This window comes from Platalea leucorodia (assembly GCF_965183815.1).
Source record: "Platalea leucorodia genome assembly, chromosome: 10".
In the NCBI taxonomy this organism is placed as follows: Eukaryota; Metazoa; Chordata; class Aves; order Pelecaniformes; family Threskiornithidae; genus Platalea; species Platalea leucorodia.
Genome location: NC_138832.1, coordinates 13,269,677 through 13,290,888, shown reverse-complemented (window position 1 = coordinate 13,290,888; position 21,212 = coordinate 13,269,677). Strand labels below are relative to the sequence as shown.

Genomic DNA, 21,212 nt, shown 5'->3' with positions numbered 1-21,212 from the left:
ATCATTATCAACCTGGCACAACCAGTGGATCCCAAGCAATCACCTCTTAACAAGTGACGTTGCCAGGAACACCAATTCCTAACTACCATCCATCCCTTGAAGTAAGCAACACCTAGCTCAGACCACAGACAGTTTGATTTGCAGGGCTGTCACAGCCATCAGTTTTTTTGTCAGAGCAGGGTGGCTGCAGAAGGCAGATCCAGATCTGACCATCAGGAGATGAAGGCAATGCCCTGACCTCCTGGTGCACTGTGCTGCTGGAGCAAGGATTGGTTACCTGCCCTCCCCTTCCAGGGACATTCCTCCCCACATCCTCCAGGGCTTCCACGCAGACCAGCTCCCTGGCTTTGCAATCTGCAGGGCACACACTTTGTGTTTTCTTTTACATCCCTCCCTGAAGAGCAGGGCATTTCTATGAAACATTGCATTTCCCTGTGGTTATACTAAACCAACCCCGGGAAAAGCAGAGGCACTGAGCATCCCAGATCCCTTCAGCTCTTACTCTCCACCAAGAGTAGCAGCAGGAGGGCAACAAGGCTTACCGAGCAAGCGTATATTGTAGACTGACAGCAGATCAACACAAGCCAAGCATTTTTTTCCCAGCAGCAATGTGAAGCATCAGACCCACACTGATCAGCCACCCCCACATTTCTCCACCTGAGAAGACTTCCCTCCTACCTCTCTGTCAGGATCCTGGTAGGCAAGTGCATCTCCCCTGTGGGCCCTGCCAGGGCAGCTGTGGGGGACAGCTCTGCCCACCTGGGAAGCTGTGGTGGACTCAGGAGGACTCCAGCCCTTTTGATTTCACTCAGGCCCTCAGAGCTCACATTTGCTCCACCTCCTCGCAGCCAGCCTGGGCACTTGTCTGCACTCCCAGAGCCATCATCACCCTCCTGCTCCCAGAGCTACCACCCCCCCAGCTCAGGCAGGCTTAGAAGCCTTTGGCACCCTGCTGTTCCTCATTTCCTAGCCCACTGCCTGTTACTCTGTTTTTCAAGGCACACAAAAGGGGGCAAATCTTCAGAAAGAACTGCGCACAGACACTGAGTATTTTGAACCCCATAGATATAAATATGCAAAAGGGAGCAGGGTATTTAACCATCTCCCTACAGCTTTCCACCAGAGCAGACTCACCACCAGCCTTAGCACAGGCAGCTGCCCCCTCCTGCCTCATCTCCAGCTCACCAGGTTAGTCTCAGAGAAGGCACACTCCAAGGGCTCCCTCGGAGCCTGGAAAACACTTTACAACACAAAATGCTGGATTCCTGCACGAGCTCCAGTGCTACAAGGTCCACAAACACACACAGATTTTTAAGCAGGATTAGGACTGAACCCCAAGTGCCAGGACCCCCACAGCACCATGACCCTCCTGCAGCAGCCCAGCAGGTAGGAGTGCAGCTAGGGAAACCACAGCACCATCCCCCTACTCACAGCAAAACAGGTCCCAGTGACAGGAGTGGTGCTGTACGTGGGACATCCAGTCCCACCTCATCCTATCCCAGTGCTTGCTGGGGACTAATACAGGACCCTCCACCCACCTCACAGTACCAGGATGGCACACAGATGAGGCCATTTAGCAATTTTTCCTGCATACCAGCTGGCAGTTGTGGAAATTTCTCCCATGTTGCCCATCAGCCTGTCTCACTTCTCATCTGCCCACTCAGGGCACAAAGGTCCTCACCCACCTTTTCAGTGCTGGGCTTTTCTGGCACATTACCAATAAACGTCTGCTACATGGAGGAGCCTCTCTCTGATGTGCACTGGAAATATCATCCCCCAAACAACTGCAGACCTGGCCTGTACTTGAGTATGTGACCTGTCTGGGAAAACACTCTCACACATTACCAAATCCTGAAACATCTAATCCCCTTAGCTGAAAATGAGCCAAACCAAATTAATTTAAATGGGTTAATACAAGCTTCTCTGTTCGTATCAAATCCATTACTCCATCTTGGAAGTATTTGTAACAACAACAACTGGACTTGTCATTTTTATCAAAGTGACAACAAGAAGGTGTTTTCCTTTTTTTCCCCATTTTCAATTTTTAATGAGTTAGTCACACCTCCTCATCACTGTTTACGGACTCTTGTCTTTAAAGGGTACCACGGCATCTAACTCCTGGATTTAATCCAGTCGGACATGCGCAGCATGTGGGGAAAAAAGAAAAGAAACAAGATGGCCAGGTCAGGACATGCCAAACTTGCACAAATAGAGAAATCAGGGCTGGGACATCCAGGAGCAGCAGGGGACAGCCTTGCTATGGCTCCCTTGCCATACTTCCATGAGGTGATTTTTTGACAGTGCTGGACATGGTCCTTCATCCCCCAACACAGCGCAAGGTCAATGGCTGGGGTCTCCAAGGCAGAGAAGGTCACTCCTTTCTTGTTACCTCTGTCAAGTCCTTTGTGGAGATATAGCCCTTTCCCAGTGCCCACCTTATCCTTCCCCATAGAGCCTGCTATTAGGGCTTTTGTTAATGCTGACTTCAGATGCCTACCACCACCACCTCCCCATACTGCGCACCCTGTCCTTTCCTTATCCTACGAAGGGCACATGGCCCTTTGGCTCAGCTTGGAGGCAGAGCTTTGGGGTCGCATAGTGCCGGAGGCTTATACTCAGTGACAGTCAGGACAATTTACAGTGCAAGTATTGATAAAAAGGAGTGAGTCAGGCCTGAAAATATCATGACATTCACATTAAAATCATGAGTCTGAGTTAGAAATCATGAGAAGCAAAGCACACACACAAACAAGCCTCCTCCTTTCCAAATGTTATACATGAGATTATATGTTTTCATCTCCCAGTTTCTGAGTCTCTTGGACGTGCCTTGTTCAGGTTGTTCTGCTTTTTCTCCACAATTTCAAGACAGAGAAAATCTTACAAAATTCATTGATGACTGAGAATTGCAAGAGTTTTGTAGAAAGAAGAATTCAAGTTTGTAAGTTGGTCACTTATGAAAGATTGACCCCTGTGCTGGGGTTTCCATCATTTCAGTAATGATCAGTTTGCAAAAGTGTCCTGGAAATTCAGCAGGACAAAAGTTACCAAGTTACCTTTTACACCAGCACCTCTTATTAAGGGATAGAACTAACTGCCATTTGTTCACCAAAATAATTGCTTTCACTCAGGATGCATGGATGAGCGAATCTTGCAGAGCTTTTACATATATATTCATCTCCAGCAATTCATCAACATAATAATCACACATTATTAACTTGAGTACTCATCAATTTTTTTCTCCAGCTTCAAATACTAGCAAGGAGCTAGTGTGCAATAGGGAAGAAAAACATGTAGGGGAACTTGTCATGAATGTTCTATTTTTGCTATGAAAGAAGGATAAGAAGATAAATTCAGCTCATAGCCTACCCTCTCCCTCACTTCCAAAAAATTCCTACCAAGCTGAGACCCTTCCCCAGAGGCCAGCAGACGGGGCTTTCCTGCAGACCTTCTCCCTAGCTGGAGGAGTTTTCTTTCTTCAGGTGACAATGTCCCACCAGTAAGCTCCCACCTGTAACCTGGGTGGCCTCCTCTCCTGGTGTGACAGCCTCTGAGGGGTGTGACACCCAGAGCTTTGCGATCTGCAATGGGGAGCCCCTTTCTTTATGCATGCCCTCTTGAACTGCCCGGTGCAGCCCCTGAACCTGGCCTTTCCCCTGGCACAAGTTTCCCCCAACCTGGAGGAGTCATCTGCTGTGGTCTCTCTCACTAACACAAAGCTCCTTAAAGAAAGAAGCCTGCAGGTGGATTGTCTTACTGTGGCCAACGTGTAAGAGAAGAGCAAGAAGAACACCAGGAAGCTGCCTGGTAGCTGAGAAGATATGTTTGGAAAGATCTCCTGATCACAAAGCCCATCCTGGTTCTGTGGCGCAGCTGCCATTACGGCCTGTGGAAGAGGAAGGGGCAGTTTGGTCACTTCTCAGCTGACTGATGAGCCTTGGTCCCAAACTCAAGCACAGGATGATAAACTGTCATAGGAACCAAGTAAGGCATACTACTTCTGGGTCATTGTTCTTGGTAGGAGTTGGTCTGCATAGCAGGTAAAAGCCTACCATGGGTTTTAGTGGCTGAAATGACTCTGTGGGCTCAGAGAGAGGAGTCTCGCACTGGGACAGGGAAGGCTCTGGTGTCCCTTCTTGCTAACAGCCCATGACGAGATTCATTACAGAAGCACAAGAAGAGTGAAGGTTGGAACTAGTGCAATAGCCAGGACACCCTTCCCACTTTTTCTACTATATGACATGATCATACATAGTGAGTATATTATCTGCCACATAAATTTTTTTTAAATATTCAGCCAATGATCAAATTTCCAAAATTTCATTTTTTCTGAAAAGGACAGTGGGGAATGCCCTCCTGCTCCGTCCACCAGAAAGGCAACTATTTGTGAACAAAATTAATGCCCATTGCCTGTGAGAGGCTATACCTCTTCCATTTCTGTGCAGCAAGAAGTGGGCCCACCTGCCTGTTCCCTTTGGAGATTTCACAGGTTACTGCAGTCGAAGGAAAGGCCATGGTTTGGTGACCAAGCAGTGGACCAGAGCACCAAAGGTGCTCAGGTCTGTTCTCATGAATGAAGAGCAATGGCAGGAAGCAAAACTTCCCAGTGCTATTCTTTACGCTGCCACGGGTTTTCTGTGTCATCCACAACAAGCTGCCCCCTTTTGGTGCCCCCTAGATGTAAAATGGACCTAGTGGTGGCCCATCATCCCACAAGTAGTGGGGAAGACTTGTTAGTCAATGTTTGTACAGCACAGGAGCCTTGCTGCTATCTGTCACACAGAGCCTGTAATACTATCTGAGAACAAATTATATTCGTGCATAATCAAAATCACATCCAGCTCAGCCCTGATTCGAGAATCCTTTTTGGCTGGTGATGATGTCCAGAGTAGAGAGAGCACAGCTTGATTTCCAGAGCCCAGGCTGAGCTGGCAGAGCTGGCAGGTAGAAATATCTTGTTTTGACTGGTAAACTGAGCATATTTGACATGGAAACCACTGAGGGAGAATAAATATGGAACAACAAGATGTAATTTTTACAGAGGCTCTTTTCCAACTATAACTGTACTCAGAGCCATCCCAGACTTGAACTAAGAGGTCCTGAGGTCTGGGGAGGGAAATTCAAGCCATGGTAGGTTTGGCTGAGGCTGAACCCTGTGACAAGCACAGACATCTATAAGTGCACAATTACTTAGCAGCCACTATTCCTGCAGGACTGCAAAGAGCAGGAGAAACAGGAAGGGGAGGGGGGAAAGATCAGAAAAGAAAATGAGTTTTTAGCTCTGACACAGAACCAAGGATAAATGCCAAAACCAGAAGAACAGCCTATAGGAACTGCATGATCACTGTTCCCCAAGCCAGCCTGAAATTCATACCTTGCTCAAAGCAAACAGCGGCACTCCTGCAGCCTGGGAGGAAGGGCTGACTGAGAAGAGCTCTGTTTCTTTCCATTTAATGGGAACAGGATCAATCACTGGATCTCCAGAATACCTGTTTATTTGACCAATCTGTTCGTGCAATAGGGCTCCACTGTCCAACATTTCTCTTTTTCATATATGTGATGTGAATTCCTTTAATGGGCTTTATGCCATCATTAAGCACATCATTTGTCTTGTCCATGTTTCTAGTCATGTTTTAACAAGTGCATAATATTTCACATGAAATATCAAGATATAAATAGACACTTAACAAACCCCACCAAGGGCTATCCGCAAGAATGGATCTTACAGACTTCTGCACCAAATGCTGTCACTACTGCTGAAGAACCATCTTACATCAGTTCAGCCTGACACTTTAGTAGCCTCCAACTTTTTTTCTTTGAACCAGACATAGGTGAGAAAAGTGACATGCACACACAGTCTGTCTTTCATGTAGCAGTAAAACTACAGCATATTCCTTGGCTTTTATATTTTGTGCTATGTGGGTTAAAAACATTTTTCTGCCTAACTGGGATATTGGGAGTCTTAGGAAATGAACAATGCAGATATGTAAAGCTGCTCTGATGAACAGCTCTAGGGCTGCGGGAATCTATTTTGAATAATCAAAAGGACTTGTACTAATGGGTTTTACACTCTTTTTACATTTTGCTTTCAGTGGCAGTCCCTTGAAGGCAAGTTTACCAGCAGGAATAATCTCAGAAATGGTGAGTGTTAGTAGATGTTAGTCAAGAAGGAAGATGGGTCCAGGTGAGATGTCAAACATCCTCCAGGATGGCTATAAACAAGAATCTTCTTTTAATCAGTTAATTAATTAAGAAGTATTGGAATTATTATACTAATCAATAGCTTGAATGCATTGCATTCGGTCACTAAAAATCTATGACTAAGAAAAGAGGCAAAATTCATGGAATAAATGCTTTGTTAAAATTATTATGATACCTTTCTTTTAGAGAGATATCTCAGAGCCCCTCGCTAGCCATGGTGTACTACGGTGGACTAGCTCCAGCAGCACTGGAAAGCAGCTGTGTCAAGGGCCAAGCGGAGCTGCAGGGAAAGACTGCACCAGACAAGGGTGAAAAGGAAGGGGGAGGGCAACCGGATGTAATTATCCGACATGGGCTTTGGAACAAACAAGAGAATCAACATCTCCTCCAGTTCCTGTGGAAGTATACTGGCTTAATGGATGACAGCAGGACTTCATGTCCTCCACCGGATACCAAATCCAGAAAACAATGTTTGGTACTACCAAGCACAGCTCTAGGGCAGGCACACAGATTGTTCAGAAACCCAAGTCCAGTTTAACTCCGGGCTGAGACTCAGGGGAACTCATCTTCATTGCTGTCTTTGTCACGCCACCCAGAACTCCCTCCACTGCTCTGTGTCAGAGCTTCCTGTCTCTGAAGGAGGATAATAAGGATCTTGTGGGGCCATAGATGAATGCACAAATATGTTCAACATGCAGCAAGAAGTTCACAAGCTCTGTCATACTGGAAGAAGAGTTTAATATTCTAAAATATTATTGCACTCAAAAAAAATGCATGAGAAAACAAAATGGATGAAAGTTAGGTGGAAGGATGCCCACTGCTGAATGGATGTTATGGAGCCACTTCTTAATTAAACAGTCCACAGGATCCCTGTTCATTCCTTTTCTTTGTTTGATAGAGGATGGATTTGCTCTGAGGATGACGCAGGATTATATATTGGAGGATAGCACTGACAGTGGGGTCCCTGCCTGATTTGCTGAAAAAAGCTGATAGCCATGCAGTGAGTGAGGGGGAGGCCTCCAGGAAAAGAAAGAAGATGTTTGTTTGTGTAGCTGAGTCCAGTTCTCCAGGACTGGATGTGTCACAGGGGTTTCTACATGCTCCTTCCTATGCAAGTCACCTAAACCTCACAGGTTTTCGTGAACTCTGTGTGTCTCCCTCTTGGGGCACTGTGGCTGCGCACTCACAGCTGTGGCTGAAATCAACAGGAGCTGTGCTTCAAACATGCAGTGTGCTGACTACAATGCTGCTAAGTATTCTGGAAAATCAGGTGTTTTGACTGGGCACCCCACAGCAGGGGATCCCTTTAACTCCTCAGAGGGGAGGTGTGAACATGTTCATGCTGTACTGATGTGCTTGACAACAGTTATAAAAACAACTAATTCTGTGTTGTGAGCAGGTCTGAATACAGAGCAGTCAAGAAAGCATGAGTCCAAGATGGTCTTTGCCTGCTCAGTCCCAGGCTTTGCATCAGATATGCATCTCACTCAAGTCTGGCTCAACCTGTCCTAATCACTTGCTGTGACCACTGTCATGCTCCCAGCCTGTCCCACTCTTGAATGAAGGGAACAAGAACTATCAGCCCCATGTGTAAATGACATCTCTTGTGTGCTCTGTAGAGGTGTTCAGGAGGAAGCGACTGTTGGACCTTGCCTCCTGATGTACCCTCACAAGGGCACCAAATATAGATCCAGGGAGAAACCCCACTTCTGGCTTTTCCAAAGTCCTGAGTGTCTGACTTTACAGCCTCAAAGTCCTTTTCACAGCATGTATTTCCTATAAAAAGAGCAAAGTGAAAAAAATAGAAATTCCATCATGTGGCAATGTGTTAACATCCACATATGTCCCAAGAAGGACTGGATCCTTTCATTTCCTGCCACTTCAGTTAATGAAGTAAGACACAACAGCAGGAGGTTGTCATCTTCCTTCTGGATTAGCCCTAGAGAGGATGTGACCCATGGTCTGGAGCCAGAAGTCACATAAATGGGGGAGGAAGTGAGGGCTGCACAGCTGCAGCCAGTTTTAGTGATCAAGAACATCCTTTTCTTAACACCCTTTTCTCAGGCAGGAAAGTGGGACTACTGGCAGCCCTGGTAGCATATCCACCTTTTTTTTGGCCTTGGGTGACACTGAGGTTTGTAGACTTCCCCAGACAGCTCCTGCCTCTCCTTCCTCAATTTACTCTTTTCCCCAATCTGATCCACATTCACCCCTCTGCTTTTAAATCCAGAGCTACTCCTCTGCCCTGCTGGGGTATAAGGAAGGAAGGGTGATCTTTCCCGCTGTAGTAAGGCTCTGTGAAGTGCAGCATTTCAGGTTAACCCTGTGTCCGGCTTTGGGCAATTTCTTCTATGGGCAGGGAAGGAGATGGCCCTGGGGGGAGGAGTGCCTTCCTGCTAAGTTTCAATTTCCTGCCCCAAAGCATGTGAAAGACTTGACTCAAGGCATCTCAGAAGCGTAGGGAAAATTGAATCTGGCTGCTCTGAGATTTAAACATTTCTGCCACAGAAGTGGAGGGGAAGAGAGCTGGAGAGCTGAGGACTAAGCCCTAGACAGGCAGGTTTGCAGCTCCTACTGCCCCCAGGACAGGCAGCCCAGTACCAGCGCCCACCCCCTCTGCTGGGCTGCCCCCTTTCCAGCCCCACACCCTGGCCCTCCTGCAGCAGCACCACCATGCTGGGATGCTGCACCAGCACTGGAGGTGGTGGGGCCACAATGCTTGTGCCAGCTGGGTCACTGGAGGCCCCGGACACGCGCCTGCTACACATGCACCTGGGCCAGCCCTGCTGGAGGTGCTGCCAGTTTCAACCCCCAACATTTTAGGAGAGGAAAAAAAAAACAGCATGCACATGCCTCGGCTTATCCTCAGAAATGTCTGAATCATTTTGCCTAAAATTTCCCCCCTCCCCTTTGAAAAGTCAAAGCAAGATAGCTGCACAGAAAAAACACATCCACTGTGGCTGAACCTTATACGCAGTGGAAAACAGGGACATTTTTAGGAAGTCTTAATAATGTGCAATACCACCAGCCTTGACTACATAAGAAACCAAATTCCCATTCCTTCCAGTACAGGACAACTAAGACCAGCTGTTTCCCAGCCACACAGGGTTGGTGGGCCAGGGCTCGGGCCCCCCTCCACCTCCTGCCGCATTTGTGCCAGCCAACGCAGCCGCTCAGCCTGCCAGCCCTGCCAGTTTCGGAGCCCTGAACTACTGACGATGCTTCACTGCAACACTTTATGCATCAGCAATCATTTATTTTTACAATTCTGGGTTTCAAGTGATGCTGTTACGCAGGGAAGGGCTGAGGATTTCATCCCCAGGTCCACTGAATTTGCAGCGGCCTTTGAAGGAGAAATGCTGGGGAACAAGCAGGAGGTGGGGGCAGGCTGGGTCCCCAAGAGGGTGCAGGTGTGATGGAGCAGAGAGGGGCTGAGTAGAGAGAGGAGGGAGGCCAAGACATTCCAGCTAAGGAGGGGTTTGGGTGTCAAAGGAGAGGGGTGAGACTGGGAGAGGGTGACGAGAGCTGGGAAGCCAGGTCCGTGCCGCAGAGCAGATGAGGAGCAGGCTCATTTCAGTCCAAGACCCCCTAAGTGCTAATTCTCCTTAGGGAAATTTGAATTAAAAATGGGGCAGGGAAAGCTGTTGGATCCACAGGCATGGAAACGTGAGATTTACTGTGTAATCCCAAGGGCTTCCCAGTCATTCCTTTTTCACCAGGCATTTTCAGACACTGTGCACACCACCCGGGAGAAACACTGGGAACCCTGCACTCTAGGTGGGCTGGGGGCAAGGAGCAGAGAATGCCCTCACCTTGCTTTTGGCTAACAAGATCTGTAAATGATGCTGGGAAACCATAAAGGGTCCCCTTTCCATCCACTCCTGGGAAGGAGAGCCATCTGCTTGAAACTCTTGCAAAGTTTTGGGCTGGAAATGTTGCACCAACAGAGAGCAGCTGAGTCACTGAGCGCAAGTGGGATCCTCCTGCCATTCCTTCATTGACTTCTCTACCCTGGGGCAATACAGTCTTCATTTGCTTTCTTTTTTTTTTTTCCCTTTTTTTTTTTTTTTTCTCCTGTAAAATTAATGCTTCTGAAAGTGAGTGCCTAAGAGCACTTACAAGAACCAGGGTGCTGCTCTGAAAGCTCCCCACCCGTAGCCCTGCAATGCTTCCCAGACCTGATCTGCAGCATGTCCTGCTCATCCAGTCCTAAATCATGAGCATCCTGCTTGCCTTACTGTGGTCTGGCTTGCAACATACCCACCAAATATTGCCCCCCATACTGCCCATCTCTCCTAGGCCAGGGCCAGCTGCATGACACTGACCTGCAATTTGATCTCCCTGTGAGATATGCTGCCCTCCTCCCGCAGAGCTGAGCAGGCTCCCCAGCACACCCTGCCAAAAGACCTCACTGCATCTTGCTGATCTTGCAGTACCAGGACAGAGATCTCCCTCTTCAGCAGACCAAGAGCCCTGGCTGGATCTTCCTCCTACCCTGCAGATCCTTCCTCCAAGGCTGTTCCTGATCCCCACCACAATCCTGGCCAAACCCCTTAGACCTGCTTTGCAATGACCCCCTGCCCTTTCAGTTCCAGACCATCTCCTTGCTCAGTCTATGAAAATCGGGCTTTGTGGTCCCTACATGTCCCACCCTGCCACTGTCCCACATCAATCCAACCTGGTGTGCTACTCTAGGGCCTGGGGGACTGTGGCTGAGAAATAAGAGGGGACTGTCCAGGGCTTCCCAGGCTGGAAGGGTTTATCACCTCCGCCCCAAGAACTGATGTACCTGCCCTTCAATGCCACCCCCTCCACTCCACCTCACCTGGTGCCTGACCCCCTTGGCCTGCCCCCACTGAGCCAGGACGGCTCTCTGAAGGAGTTGCTCCCACATTTTTCCATCACTCCCACATGGCTCCAACTCCCTCCCTTTCTCCCATGTGTCCCCCCATTCAGCCCAGCTCCCCAGATGAGCACGTCACACTCATTGCCACAGCACCACCCCTGAGAGCCGACCTGCTCGTCGGCCTAATGGGTTTCCAGGGGGGTGGAGGAGAGGGGAGGAGAGCCAGTGGCTGATGCTTCTCAGCCACTCAGCTTGGCCCAGAGCTAACGAGGCATCTCAAAATTAAAAAGTGAACTGCAATCCCCAGCAGGCCTGTCCTCCTTTTGGCATTAGTCGGAGTTCTCTTTCTCTCTGAAAAAAGAGGACTGGGGAGCCGTGAGTTGCCTTTGGAGCAATTGAAGCACCGCATCCCAGGGATGGTGGGGGTGCTGCGACGAGGAGGGCCACCTGGGGCTGCTGTGCCATGGAAGCACTGGCTCTCTTATAGAGGTTGAGAAGCACAAGATCTGCCTCACCATGGCAAGGAGAACAAATGGTATATAGGAACATGCTCTTCCAGTGCCTCTATACCCAAAGGTCCCCAGCTCCCTCCCGCTCTGCAGGCAGCAACTGTGGGTGCGTGGAGGAGTCCCAGGATGCAGAGGTGGTACCCTGCCCACAGGGCTGAGCGAGTGTGGGACAGTGCAGGGGTGATTGCCACCAGGCACTAATGTGGGGGAAGGATGGCAAGCAGGAAACAACACTCCTGTAGGATGAAGCGATGGGGAAAGTGAGCAGGGAAAGAGCAGAGAAGGGAGAAAGGGGTGGCAGCCAGGTTTATTGCTTTTGTGTGGATTTCATTTCTCACATGGGAATCTGTCTGGGAAGGGTCTTTCTCTGTCTACACCTCTGGGGTGCCCAGCACCAGCTGTTCTGATCTTCCTGCCCCCAATGCCCTCATCCTTGAGCTGTGGAGGGCTGAGGGCTCTGGCTTGTAGAGGTGCTCTCTGGAGCAGCTCAGCCTGGCTCACAGGAAACTGAGTGGTAGCTGCTTGGCTCCAGTCCTGTCCACTCCTCCTGCAGGCAGCTGCCTGTCCAGCCAGACCCCTTGGTCACCACTGGGCCAGCCCAGAGACAGCCCCATACTATTCCTCTGGGGCAGATGGCTCTAGGCAGGACCTGCCACCCCTCCAAGATGCTGTCTCAGGCATTTGCAGCCCACCCTGACTGATCTTCCTAGGGCAAGAGCACAGGTGGGTGAAGAGTGATCGCCTCCCCCAGGAGAGATGGCTTACACCCATCTTGCCCAGCTGGAAGGCAGCTGAGGGGTGCCAGGACAGTCCAAGCGGAGCACGAGGGGGGCTGTGGGGCAGTCTCCTGGGGAACAGCCCAGTCCTCAGGGTGCTGGGACTGGGGTTCAGTCCAGTCCCACACATCCTTGAGAGATGGCAGGTCTGCCTACACACACCTTCCAGGACTTTTCCCAAAATGTGCCTTTCCCAGCTGCACACAATTTATTGGGGGGAACTTTGCCGTCTCCACAGGAGGGCTGTGGATGAACTAGAAGCCACAAAGGGCACAAAGCCACGCATCCTGGCATGATCCCACTGGATTTCTCCTAGGAATGGATTTAGCCCAAAATCTCAGAGAACTGGTGAGCTCTGGGGACAGCAGTGGTGCAAGGAAGCTTGCATCCCTTTCCCCTGGGCTTGTAAGGCCAATGATCTCCAGCTTTCAGACTCACCTCTCAGCCCACTCTTCCCTCATCTGTAAATGCTGCAGGGGAAATTTTGTCCAGATAAGCTTATCCTCAGGGGGAGGGGGCCAGACATGCTGAGAGCTAGGGCACCCCTGCACACTGAGCACCAAAGGCACTATCACTGGTGCTGCCAGCCGGGACTTTGCACTCACAAGCAGAGGAAAGGACAAGAAAGGGTGAAAGGCACAGTGAAATGAGTGCAGGAAAGAGGGTTACTGTCGTCTTTCTATTTCTCTGTTTGAGTGAAGGAAAATGCAGTTTACACTTTGGGAATTCAGAATAAAATCAAATGAAATGCAATGGTTGCCCAAAAACATCCATTTTACAGTCAGGAAGGACGCAGTGCCTGCTGAGCCCAGCCTGTGCACCACACAGACCTGGCAGGGTCAGCAGCACCCCCTGCACCAAGCCCTGTGCTGCCTTACCAAGGCTGAAGGAAGGGGTGGTCCGTGTCCTGGGGACACAGTAGGATGCCTGGGGACCTGGCTTCAGAGTACACAGGCTGTGAAATGGACCTGGGCTGCTGGACCTCCAGCCCCACGGCTCCCCAGTGTACCCCTCTGCTCTGTGCCTCCGTGGAGCCAGATCACCTACTGTTTTACTGTATCATAATCATCTCAATGGCTTACAGGACGGTTTCCTTGCAGTTTTTATGTCATATCTGCAGTTCTCACCCTCATAAAATGTGACTGCACCAATTCCTGTAATTGGGGCTGGTCAGCTAATAGGGACATTTCATGTTTCCCAGACAGAGCCTTTAAATCAGGTCCCATGTTCAAAGGAGAGGAGGAAGAGGGGGAACCCCTGTTTCCTTGCAGAGTGCTGCAAGCCTCCCTGAAGCATTCCCCACTGCATTGAAGTGACCTCCCAGATGCCCCCTGTGCACTATGGAGGGATGAGCATCTTCCCCACCCCACAGTCCTCCATGAGGCCAGGGCCCAGCAGCCCTTGGCACTGCTGCCTAAAAGCCCCTGCTCCACCCTGAGGAAGAGTGTGGTGGTGACGGCAGTGGGAATGGTGTGCATGGGGAGGGAAGGCAGTCTCTGCCAAAGGGTAAGGGGCAGTGGGTGGATGGGGGCAGTTTTGGGTGAGGCGCAGGGAAACCAGAGGTTTCAGGGAGAGACAGGTTCATTCATGGGGTCATGGGAAACTGGAATACACTGAGGTGACTTCAAAACCTGATGAAATCAGCGGGGATATTCCCCCATCTCCAGCTTCAAAGAATTCTGGATCAGGCTCTTTGGGAGAAAACTCCTCCCTTGTATCACTATGGACTCAGCCCTGGCATCTCTCCCCCTTGAGAGCACAAGTATGAATGTGCTTCCCAGCAGTCATCTGGAGAAGGACATCTTGATGTGGTTCTTGTCCTCCTGCAGGCTGAAGATCCACCAATCCTACACATCTCCTCGTGCAGAGGAAATAGCATTGCCCAGAAAAGACTGAAAACAGCCAAGATCAGCAGGATGAAGCCAGAAGCTCTCCAAATCTCCCTCCCCGTGTGGTCAGCTGTGGTTCTCCACTGCCTGCTCCCCTCCAACAAATGGACCTCAACTGTACCCTGGAGTACAACGGTACCCAAGGATTATTTCATGTTTCATCTCCACCAGGACGACAAAGAGAAAGCTCTTCCCATTCTCCTTTTTGCTCACAGGACGCAAGAGAGGAATTGCAGATCCTTGTATGTCCTACTGAATAAGCAGCGAGGCCACCAGTTCCCCATGGAATATTTTATCCCATATTGTTGCTGAGAGGGCAGTCTGTCAGACCAACTGACAGCCCTGCCAACAGACACCCCAACCCTCTGCAGGAAAAAGAGCTAAAAACTCTGTCATTGGGAACAGAAGTGGAGGAGTGTGACCTGTTGTCTGTGATGAAGGAAAGTCTGGAATAGAGGAAAAGCAGAGTGTCTCTGTCCCAGCGAAATGTCCCCAGAAACATTACACCATGGACAATACCCAGCTGCCTGCAGAAATTGGTTATGGCAGGAGGAGAGGAGGTGGTGAGAGGAAGAGGGAAACCAGGAGGCAAGAAAGAAATGTGAGGGAGAAGGCAAGAAGGAGATGGGGCTAGCAAACAGTGGCAGGGGGAGAAGTCAGGTGGGAGCGTTTTGCGAGGTCAGTGCATGTTGCGAGCAGCCGAGCCAGCAGCACAGATGATACACAACGGCCCCTGTGCTCTGCTCCCCATGACCGGCCATTGCCATACCTCCAAAGTCAGGCCTGAGGCGGACGTCATAGCCCTTCAGCAGTTTGTCCACAATCTCTTTCACCACAGAAATATTCCCAGTGGATGGGCTGAAAGACAAAAGAAGAGAGTCCTTGTCATCCCATGTGCCACTGGCCCCACGGGAGGGGATCCTGGCTGGGCAGCACCACCAGAGCATCCCTCGTGCCCCACAGCACCAAAGCGCCTGTGTGTGCTACAGACACCCCAGCCATGGGCGCAGCCTCCCCATTTCTTTTCTCGTTTGTGTTTTCTGTCCCTAGTGCAGCTCTTGGCCCCCAGCCTGCACACGAGCCCCACGGGTCTGCCAGGGGTCCTAAGCTGTCCTTGGGGGTGGCACAGGAGTCTCAGCCGGTACTTTGGCTCCTCTTCTGTGGCTCACCCTGACTCCTGGGTACTCCAAACTCCATCACCCCGTGCTCCCACCTAGTGCATACCTGCATCCCAGTGGTCCCGCCGGGCTGGTACCCCCTTCAACGCGGGCACTGCTCACCACGCACACCCTCTCCCTGGCCACTGACCTGCACACTCGGGGCGCCTTGTTGCGCCCTGCCCATAGGTGGGTGCACATCCACACACACGCAGGCAGAAATTATCCTTTCTGTTCCACCAAGGCATGCACAGGGTGGCTGCAGCTCCTCTCTTGCAGGGCTTGTTCCTCTTCCCTTGCCACACTGGGCATTTGCTCCAGGTCTCACACCGCACAGCACTGAGGTCCCTGCTACACAAGTCCTCCCCCCAGCAGGCGCCCTGCACTGTAACACATCCCAGTGCAACCCCTGCTTCTCAGTGCACTCAAGTATTTCTTCATATTATTGAAGTAAAGGAAAAAACAATATCCCTTTTTTCTTATGGCCTCAACATACAGCTGATCTTTGGCATGTAAAAATTCATTTTCTGTCACTCAGCATCACTGTGACTTCTTAGCAACACAAATCAGGAGACAGAGACAGGGAAGGAGAGTCCATGTTTCGCTCTCTGTGCCAGGGCAGTGATCCTTTCCCTTCCAACCCTCTGGCTTGCATGCATGGGGAGCAGCCATCCTCCCTAACATTGATCCAGCTCCTCCAGCCATTTCAGCAAGAAGGGAGCTCCCTCTAATAACAGCCCAAGAGCCAAAGCAAAACTGAAGGTAGGAAACCAGAAAGCAGAGGATGCTAAAAATATTGAACCTATTCAGTGCTGTGGGGTATATAGGTTTTCTGCCCGAAAACCCAGCCTCTGTGCCACCCTCGTCCCCTGCTTTGCATGAGAATAGAGACCCTGCCGGTGACAACTGCTGCTCTTTGCAGTCACCCACTACAACAGCATGTCTCCCTGTCAACACCGCCTCCCACATCCATCCAAGTCAAGCTGGAAAGCTGCACCATAGCACTACCTCTGCCAGCCAGCCCCGTGCCTCACTGGACATGGGGGTTTGCGGAGACATGTCCTTGTGTCTGCACACACACAGACAGACAGACAGACATGCAGGATCTCCTGACTGTATAGAGGATGTATGGACTCCCTGCCTGTGCACACAGACATGCAGACACATGAAAGCTCTGGAGCTCAGGGGTACGGCTGTGAAACATGCACAAACATGTGTGTGCGTGTGTGACCACCTCCAAGTCTGTATGGAGGTGACTATGGGTGCAGATCTTGCTCAAACGGATTATGACAAGACATTGGGCTATGGACACATTTTATCCAGGAGCACAGAAACAGGCATTTGTAGGTGCCTGAGACTGGGTCCCCAGGTGCCCAGATTCTCTGTATAGGTGTGGGTGGAGGCATGTGGGACCACTGGGGAGTCTGGGCATGCGTTAAGGCTCTGGATGCACAGGCTGTGTATGTACAGGGATTTCTCAACCAAACAGGGATGTGCGAATGTGAGACAGCAGACTTCCCAGGCCCAGCTTTGGTGCATGGGCAAACCGTTCGGTACTTGTGCTGGGGGGGGAAGTGTCTGAGCTGCGCTCCTGAGCATGCACCTTACATGGGTATAGCTCTTCATTGCATTGCTTTATTCACTGTAAAAAGGCCAGAGAGGTGTGCACAGGTGGACATTTTCACAACACTGTGCTGAGGCTTGCAAGGTCTGCTTGCACCTGTGGATTTCTATGGAGGTATGTGAGGTTTTGGAAGATGCTTATGTATATATGCTCACTGTGGATTGATAGTGTGCACCAGCATTTGTTCATCCTAGACAGTCATTCCTAGGTACGTAGTCCATATTCATGGATTTCCATATTCATAGTATAGACACTATGTATTTCTCAAGGGATTTAGACACTTCTGTTTAACTTTACAGCTTTACTCAGGACATAAACTCAGGAAGCAGTGTTACCTCCTGAATATAGGCAAGGAAGTTGAGGCAGTGACAATAACGAATGGGCCAGGGGCCCTGCAGAAAGTGGCAGAGTGGGAAGAGGGATACAGGGGCTCTTTCCTCCTCATCAGCTACAAGTTGGCCCAGTGAGGACACAAACTAGCATCATGATTAAGGGCAAGGTGTCTTGCCTCTCAGTGCTCCTTTTGATCCAAAAAGCCACGTCCCTCCAACTGAATAGGCAAGTTGTGCATTTGCCCAGCTGTGGGCAAGCAGCTGCATCTAAGTGTTATTCCTGGCAAATGTGGGTCTGCATCCGCTTAGGGAGAACATACATCCAGCCTGTGAACTGAATTTTTGAATACTGTGTCCCTGACTCTGTGTGGGTGTCCATGTGTTTTGCATATACATGTACACTGGCAGCCAAACATCTACATCTATGCGCATCGTGCTGCTGGCTGGGATGTGTGGGAGTAGCTGAAGGCATGTGCACATGGGAGAGTGTTTTGTCTCTGAGGTGTGCACAGATATACATGCAGACTATAGGTGAATATCAGTCCTGGACATAGCAGATATAAACACACATGCAAGGATACATCTGAGCAAAGGCTTTTGATATGGACATTTCTCTTTACACATTTGCTTGGACACTGCCTCTAAGCCTGCCTGAATATGTGTCCATACACAGTGGAACCATGCATGAATGGTGTGGGTAAGGTAGGCATGAATCTGCGCATGTGCATGTTTATAACTATGGGAACATCATAAATCTTTATATATACAGATCTGCAAGCCTGTGCAGGGACCTGCATGTGTGCATTGGGAACGCACTGCTCAGTGTGCGTGGCTGAGCAAGGAAATGCCACAGCTCCCTCCCCAGCAGACTTCATGCACGCCATCAGCACAGAAGTACTAACCCACCTGCCTGCATGTGTGAGAAGGGAGGGTGAGGAGGAGTAGGCAGAGCTACTCCTGTGTGTGAAGGCAGAGGATAAACGCCTGTCGGAGCAAACAGGTGTGCTCAGTACACCTTGTACAGGCTAGATGGGTGCCTGCACCTCTGGTTGCTTGGATCACTCGGAGTGCCCAAGGCATATACCAGGAACAGCTGCAGCTTGAGTATGCAGGGTTTTAGTGCAAACATTTACATGGCTACACACAGAGCAGGTAAAGCCTGCTGTGCTCTGTAGGTGTGTTGTGATACACGTGTGTGCACCCGAATGGGCATGGATGAATGCGGACATGCAGGGATGTATCTGAACGGATCGCACCCACAGATGATTATGTTGCATGCCATAAATCTGCGTGGAGGTACAGACGTAGGCATTGACTCCCGTACACCGCAGAGTCAGGGCTTTGGTACAGGCACAGCACGCTTGGATGTGAGTGTGGCTGCCTGTGTACTGTGTGTGTGCAGACACAGGCATGACCAAGGCAGCCCTGTGCCGGGGTGCGTATGCACACAGCTCGGTGCCATGCACTCCATCGGCTCCTACGGACACCATGTTCCCCAGAAAAATGCTTCATTTTGCCATTTTCCCCCAGGTCGTGTACAGGGGAGGGGGGACGCGCTGCAAGTGGGCTGTGAGGTGGGCTCCGTCTGCAGAGAGCCTGCTCCACATCTCATGTATGAGCATCCCTCCTCCCCCTAAAATGACAAGGGCTGGGAAATAACAACAGCAGGCATCAGGGGAAGCAATTTGGGGAAAGAACCCCCTCCTCTTTCCCACATACAGATCAATGGAGAAAACCCCAAACAAAACAAACAAATCCTGTATCAGCCCCCCTGTCCCTGCAGCCTGGGATCGAAATCCTTACCTTTGCGCACAGCAGGCGAGACAAAGAGCTGCTAAAGCAGAGACAATTCCACTCAATCTGTCTGCCTGAAATGTCCACATTTCCACAAAGACGAAGGATGAAAAAAAATCTTTGGAGGGGAGGGGAAAGAAGGATGGGTCTTCCGAAATCCCCCTCCAAAAAAAGGGGGGGAGGGAAAAAAGAAACCAACCCCCCCCCAGTTAATGATTTCCTAGAGAAAAAGAATAATGAAAAAACCTAAAAAATGTGGGGGAAAAATATCCCCCCCCCCTTCAGTGCCAGTCAAAGAATTCGTTTCTTCTTCCTTTCAGCATCCTCTCAACAAGAGACATCCTCTGGTAATGGAGAAAATCCCAAGAGAAAGAAAAATAAAATGCCCCAAAATGGGCTCAGCAAAATGTGAAATTGAATCTCACAGGTACGCAGAAGAAGGAGAAGAAGAAAAAACAAAAAAAAAAGAAAAAGAAAAAAGAACTCAGTGTCCCCTGAGCACTCCAGTTGGATTATTTTTCCTCCTGCTCTTTTGCCATCCGGTTCTGCAGATGTTGCATGGCTCCTGCTACCCACCTTCAGAGAAGAGGAGGAGGAGAAAGAGTGTGTGTGTGTGCGTGTGTGTGTGTGTGCGTGTGTGTGTGAGGGGGGAGGTGTGAGTTATCTAGCAATATGATTTTATTCTGGATTTTACCTACTTGCTCCCCCCTCCCTCTTTATTTTCTGATGGGGGAAGGGGAAGCAACCCAACCCCACTGTGCTGTTATTTTATTTTAGGGAAATCTCAGGCTCGTCACTTTGGGGCTTTTCTGAAAGGGTTAAAAAAAGGAAAAACAAATGCAACCCAGTAAATAAATAAATACATATATGCATGTGTAGAAAAAAAATAAATCCCTGTCTGCGGAAAGAGCTGCTCTCCAAGGGAGGACTGGATGTCTCCCTAGTGCTGTTGCCGCAGCTCCTGTGGAGTTTTGCTGCTCATTGCAAAGTCACAAGAGGAGGGGAGGAGAGAGGGAGTTTGTGGATGGGGAGGGGGACTCTCCGGGCAAACTGGGATCCTGACGTCATGGCTGACAACATTAACCCCTGCTGGCTTGCAGAGGGGATTTTTTTTTTCTTTTTTCCCAGGAAGGTGGGAGCAGGGGAGAGGATGGGAAAGGTGATGGCATTTTGGCAAGCAGGGAGATGTGCCTGGACAAGAGTGGCTCAGCTGCAAGCGCTGATGGGTGCTGTGGTTGCCTGAAATAGTGTGATCAGCAAAGGCTGAGCTTCTTCCTTCAGCCACAGAGATCAAAAAGAAGGTGATTTACTGAGGCTCTCTCCATGCTATGGTGCAGAGTGGCCTGGTGGCCTCCTCCTGGGGCACTGGGGAAGATCTGAAGCCTCTGGTGGGGCTTTCCCTCAGCTTTCCCTGGAGGGTGCTGTGTTATGGGTACAATACAGTTTGTAGGAAAAGGGAGCCTGAACTTCCAGAAATGCTGCTGAGGATCAGCTCCTGGTGCTGTGGCTTTGCCTGCTGAAATGGTAATAGCCATTGAAATCTTCACAGTCACAATCATCTCCTGTGCATCATCTTCTGATCTTTCTCTCAAAAAATAATATAATTAAGGAGCTCTATATCAGGCATACAGTAATGTATTTCCATGAAGGATTTTTTCCTAGGAAAAAGAAGAGCTCCAGCAGCGCTTTGAATGCAGAGTGGAAGCCGTGGCTCAAGGAGAAAATGTCTGAGCTCTCATGCCAGGACTGTCCTGGATGCCTTCTCCTCTGTACCTGCCTGCTAGCTCAGAGCAGACCCTCTGAGTAGGTAAGTCTCCCCTCCCCTGGCACTGGCTGACACCTGTGTGTGGATGGTCTCCAAAGCCCCCTGGACCAAGAGGGCAGAGCAGATGTGTCACTGCAGCTGAGCAGGATGAAGTCCAAATGCCTCTGAAGAGGCACAGGGCAATCCACAGCGCCCTCATCCTGCCCTTCCCTGCAGGGAGATCTGCCACAGCCCTGGTTGGGCAAATCCTTGGCTCTGGAGTTCATAATGCTCCCTTTCCTCAGGCTTGGCATGGCTCTTTGTGGTTTCCTCATCAGAGGCA

The 21,212-nt window shown here is 50.1% G+C and overlaps 1 protein-coding gene across 2 annotated transcripts in view; it reads right to left on the bottom strand.

Moving 5' to 3' along the window:
- Window positions 1–19,214, bottom strand: part of LOC309595685 (gamma-aminobutyric acid receptor subunit beta-4) — a gene marked incomplete at both ends in the record, with an annotated part of 74,030 nt that extends 54,816 nt beyond the window's left edge. For both annotated transcript variants that reach the window (XM_082322941.1, XM_082322942.1), the window contains 2 exons: window positions 14,988–15,076; window positions 19,135–19,214. In XM_082322941.1, the coding sequence (XP_082179067.1) occupies window positions 14,988–15,076; window positions 19,135–19,214 (169 nt within the window). The remainder of the gene's footprint in view (window positions 1–14,987; window positions 15,077–19,134) is intronic.
- Window positions 19,215–21,212: the final 1,998 nt, after the last annotated feature.